Below are 5,013 nucleotides of genomic sequence, written 5' to 3' on the forward strand. Positions count from 1 at the left end.
CACACAATATAAATTTGTGGCAAATTTGCTCAAAAACATTTTTGCAAACCTGTGCCAAAAAAAAAATAGAAATTATAAGCAACTATTTGCCATAAGTTTTCCACAAAGTTAGCCAGAAGTTTGCTGTGAAAATAGGACCTTGCTGCAAATTTGTGGCAACACAGTTGTCTGCCAGAAACCTAAACTTTGAGTAAGGGAACTCAAGTAAGGCTCATTCAAATAAACCCCGTCTTTAACTTGCTTTGTGGAATACCTCCAGTTTGTTTCTATATTTCTCTCTCTCTCACACACACACATACACACACACACACACACACACACACACACACAAATAGCATACCAGTTAGTACAAAGATAGTTGTTCCATCTTAGAATTTAGCACACTTTAACTGTATTTATAATTTATGGGTGGGTGTGTCATTTGGTCATACAACTTAACATATATTGCCACAATCTGCTACTTAATCAGTTTACAAATAAGACTTAATTGGTGTAATGGCAAACATCATGATGTCACTTAACACTCATCTGATTTTTGTTATTATTCAGCTTTCACACTGGCAAATTAAGCAAATGAATGGTTTAATAAGATCAGAAAGAGCTTGAGAATTTTCCAGTCACATCGAGTCCCATGAGACCCAAGAGGGTTCCATCTCTTCAAAATGAAAAACACAAAGCTTTAGAAAGATGGAGGGACTTATAAGACAGTGGAAGATGACTTTAAGGAGAGCTCAGGCACAGTAGACTCTTTAGATCTGGTGGTAAGCTCAGAGGAGTTGAAGATATTTGTGGGAATGGAATGCAGGGCTACAGCTTCTTCAGCAGGAACCATATCCTCAATTGTCCTGTAGAAATACTTTTTATTAAGCATCATTAGAATCTGAATATCATGCAAAGTAAACCTATTTGTCTGTTTTAGCACACATTATCTGTCATGTAATTATTAACCTTTCAAAACCTGGAACAGGGAAAATGTTAAATTGTGCCGTTTGATACAGTTAAGCAGTTCAATAAGATTCCTGCTCTGGTCAATGGAGAGAATGCAATGCAGTATCTAAATGTAAACTCACCTTCTATTCAGAGTCCAAAGCTTATAAATTGAAACCATGTACAAGATCCCTCCAGTGAACTGAAACATACATCCAGCCCATCCAATGAACAATGGTGTGCCCAGGTCAAACCTGAAATTAGATAGGCAAGCAAGACAAAACTACATCATCAAAAGACAAACTTAGAAGATGGCTCTGGACACTTATGGCCCTTTTCCACTACCCTTTTTCAGCTCACTTCAGCTCGACTCAGCCCAACTCGGCCGCGTTGGTAGTGGAAAAGTAGCATATGTTTGCTATGGTGGCTGAAGACTACAATTGCCATGATAACTTTAAGACTGCAGTTGTCATGAACAGTCTTTGCACTCAAGTCCCCATCAATGAACAGTTGATAACGTCAACAAAAGAGATTTCATGCTAAAACCTATAATGAAATTCCTGGTTACACAGTTGTGTTTTGTGACTACATAGGACACAGTTATTAAAGCAAGTTATTTATTTATAATCATACTATCTGTTATCACCCAAATGAGGATTGGTTTCCTTTTGAGCCTGGTTCCTCTCGAGGTTTCTTTCTCATGTTGTCTGAGGGAGTTTTTTCTTGCCACTGTCACCACAGGCTAGCTCATAATGGATAAATACATTTATTATGGATAAAATTAGCTCATATGCTTAAAGTCTTTATTTTTCTTAAAGCTGCTTTGTGACAATGTATGTTGTTAAAAGTGTTATACAAATAAACTGACTTGATTTGACATTGTTCTCCATCACAGTTAATTAATGATATGTCTCAATTTAGAAGACAAAAAGAAGTTTGAAGTACCATAGTAATGCTTCACTAAGAATCCTAATTATTTGAAAAATTAAAAGAGACAGGATTGTAGAATCCTTCCCAAAAGCAGAGAGTGCTTACTTTAATTCAAAACTAGGGTTGAAGAATTCTGCTGTAATGTGGCAAGCATAGACTGCATATCCTGCTGCAGCTAACAAACCTAAAAAAAAAGGGAAATAAAAAAAAGAGCAGCAAAGTCATTAATTTCATTTGTGAGAAACATACTGTCATGGTCAAAATTATAATAATAATAATAAAAAAATTAATCTTGGTACCACTGGTTGTATGACAGAGGCTTCCAATGAAGATGGCTCTGTTCTTCTCTTTCTCTTTGCCCCCTATGTAAGTGCACTCCATCCCTACGAGGCTCAGAATGAACCCCAGCATGCCAATGGATATTCCACCTATTAGTAATGCCCTCACAATCTGTACATGATCTGGACATATAAGACTTATTACCTTGAATAGCCTTCTTCAAAAGCACACTTATTTGGTAAGTTTTCAATAAAACAGGGAAATATGCACACGACCAAAGCAGCAGTAATTGCCCTAAGACATGTACTTACTCTCCACAGACCAGAGCATGGGGAAATCATAGCAGTTGGAGACAGCATTAGAGGCAGTGGAGCAGGTCCGCCACAAACTGGACCAATACTGAGTAATGTAGATGACAGAGCTGCCACCCTGGCCACCAATAGCAGCCACCTTCCAGCCCTCCATTGCCAAAGAGCAAGTGATGAAAATCCAACCCAATACAGTCAGAAAAAATCCCCAGATCTGCATTACACGGATATTCATATTCAGTTCATTACTCTGCTGCCAAATATGGATTTCAGAACTTTGTTCCTTATTGTTTGCCTGTACCTCCTTAGCAATCTCTTTTTCTCTCTTAAACCTATTTTGTCTGAATTTACTGTACATACCCCTATCTAGTAGTTAGCCTTTTACTGAAATTGGTCCTTTTAGAAAATTTTAATTAGTCTTCCCTTCACATGGTCATAATTAATCTAAGTCCTTTTTTGGCTTTTCTGCAAACCAACAAGAGTGAACTGGCTCAGGAGACAATGTGTCTCTCTTTTTGTCAATGTGAGTGAGTCTAAGTGTACATTCTCAGAGATGGACTGATAAGTGAGGCACAGAGAACTGATAAAGTGCTTACCTAGACATGTAGCTCAAATTTCTGTTTCACTAATACATTGCACCTGTCTAGGAAATGTTTGCATTTTCAAGAGAAGAAAATCCTGAGTCAAGAGGAATATGATTACTATGCCTTAATCTATCAACACTGTGTTGTTCTGCTCTGAATCAGGAGTAATATAAGCAGGAAAACATGAAACTTTTTAAAGGAAAAAAAGAATGTGGATTTATTATGACAACAGCAGCAGCAAACAGGTTTGCTGCACTAATGTAAGCTGTCTTCACTTAATCTGTCTAAAGCAATATTATAGAGATTATAAGAATTAAGTGAAGATGAAGGCTGAGAAGAATTACAAACAAGTGAAAAGGGTTTTTGTTTGTTTTTGTTTTTAATATGTCACTGTGACTTGGGTATGTACTGGGACTTTCTAAGTCAACTGTTACCTTCCCAGTCTGTAATGGCCATAGAAAGAATAGAAAGAAAATAGGCAGAGAGAACAGGGTAATTAGAAAAGTGTGTCATACCAACCTTGAAATGTACTTGTACCACTCCTCATTCATATATGGCCATGACCATATATGAATCAAGAAGATGGGGAGGAGCCATCTAGTTATCCAGCAAATGGTTCCTTGAATGGAAGAAACAGAGATGTCAGGGAGAAAGCACAAGTGTGCTGTTCCAGGATGTACAAAAGAAAACCAGAGTCTACATAGTCACATCTCATTATCTCTAGCCGCTTTATCCTTCTACAGGGTCGCAGGCAAGCTGGAGCCTATCCCAGCTGACTACGGGTGAAAGGCGGGGTACACCCTGGACAAGTCACCAGGTCATCACAGGGCTGACACATAGACACAGACAACCATTCACATTCACACCTACGGTCAATTTAGAGTTACCAGTTAACCTAACCTGCATGTCTTTGGACTGTGGGGGAAACTGGAGCACCCGGAGGTAACCCACGCGGACACAGGGAGAACATGCAAACTCCGCACAGAAAGGCCCTCGCCAGCCACGGGGCTCGAACCCGGACCTTCTTGCTGTGAGGCGACAGCGCTAACCACTGCACCACCGTGCCGCCCCGTCTACATAGTCTTCCAAAGGAATTTAATATATAACCCCAAATTAGAAAATGGTGGGATGGTAAGGAAAATGCAAATAATAAAAGAAATTATTCATTCATTCATTAATTCATTATCTCTAGCCGCTTTATCCTTCTACAGGGTCGCAGGCAAGCTGGAGCCTATCCCAGCTGACTACGGGTGAAAGGTGGGGTACACCCTGGACAAGTCGCCAGGTCATCACAGGGCTGACACATAGACACAGACAACCATTCACACCTACGGTCAATTTAGAGTCACCAGTTAACCTAACCTGCATATCTTTGGACTGTGGGGGAAACCAGAGCACCCAGAGGAAACCCACACGGACACAGGGAGAACATGCAAACTCCGCACAGAAAGGCCCTCGCCGGCCACGGGGCTCGAACCCGGACCTTCTTGCTGTGAGGCGACAGCGCTAACCACTACACCACCATGCCGCCCCGTCTACATAGTCTTCCAAAGGAATTTAATATATAACCCCAAATTAGAAAATGGTGGGATGGTAAGGAAAATGCAAATAATAAAAGAAATCAGGGATTGCTAAATTTACTTTGATTTGCATTTCAATGTAGACAGTATGAATCCAATATATTTCATGTGTCCAGAAGTACCATTGAGTTCTCTGGGCTCAGAGGCATCTGGAATGGAGCATCACATAGTTGAAACATGTATTGTGGTTGGATGAACCAGTATTTTTTTTTTGTAAGAAATGAACCTGGAAGCATTACCAATGTCCCTCTGGGGTCTGGCTGAATTATAGCAGCACCACTTTCTTCACACTCCAGCGGCATACACACTGGCAACTGCTCTGTGGTGAGCTGGACTTCCTCCAAAAGCGAGGGAAGGAGGTGTAGAACCCAAGCTTCCTCTGGCCATCCCCATGAAGATGCTGCA

General features: G+C 40.2%; 1 protein-coding gene across 2 annotated transcripts; it reads right to left on the reverse strand.

Moving 5' to 3' along the window:
* Positions 1-565: 565 nt before the first annotated feature.
* LOC132884346 (claudin-10-like) lies at positions 566-2,929 on the reverse strand. Of its 2 annotated transcripts, XM_060918188.1 has the most exons (6): positions 2,746-2,929; positions 2,448-2,658; positions 2,157-2,318; positions 1,963-2,041; positions 1,071-1,181; positions 566-845 (listed from the first exon to the last, which is right to left on the reverse strand). In XM_060918188.1, the coding sequence occupies exons 1-6, from the start codon at positions 2,800-2,802 to the stop codon at positions 698-700; spliced, it is 768 nt and encodes a 255-aa protein (XP_060774171.1). In that variant the 5' UTR covers positions 2,803-2,929; the 3' UTR covers positions 566-697. The 2 variants fall into 2 exon arrangements, with proteins under 2 accessions (XP_060774171.1, XP_060774170.1); XM_060918187.1 differs by having other exon boundaries at positions 2,448-2,929.
* Positions 2,930-5,013: the final 2,084 nt, after the last annotated feature.

Source organism: Neoarius graeffei, chromosome 4, assembly GCF_027579695.1.
Source record: "Neoarius graeffei isolate fNeoGra1 chromosome 4, fNeoGra1.pri, whole genome shotgun sequence".
NCBI classification, from domain to species: Eukaryota; Metazoa; Chordata; class Actinopteri; order Siluriformes; family Ariidae; genus Neoarius; species Neoarius graeffei.

Excerpts from the sequence above, each read along its gene's own strand:
- LOC132884346 (XM_060918187.1), bottom strand. The coding sequence starts at position 2,802 with ATGTACAGTAAATTCAGACAAAATAGGTTTAAGAGAGAAAAAGAGATT. Across the intron at positions 2,319-2,447 it reads CATGCTCTGGTCTGTGGAGA|ATCATGTACAGATTGTGAGG; the intron begins GTAAGTACATGT and ends TTATATGTCCAG. Across the intron at positions 846-1,070 it reads CTTTGGACTCTGAATAGAAG|GACAATTGAGGATATGGTTC; the intron begins GTGAGTTTACAT and ends GTATTTCTACAG.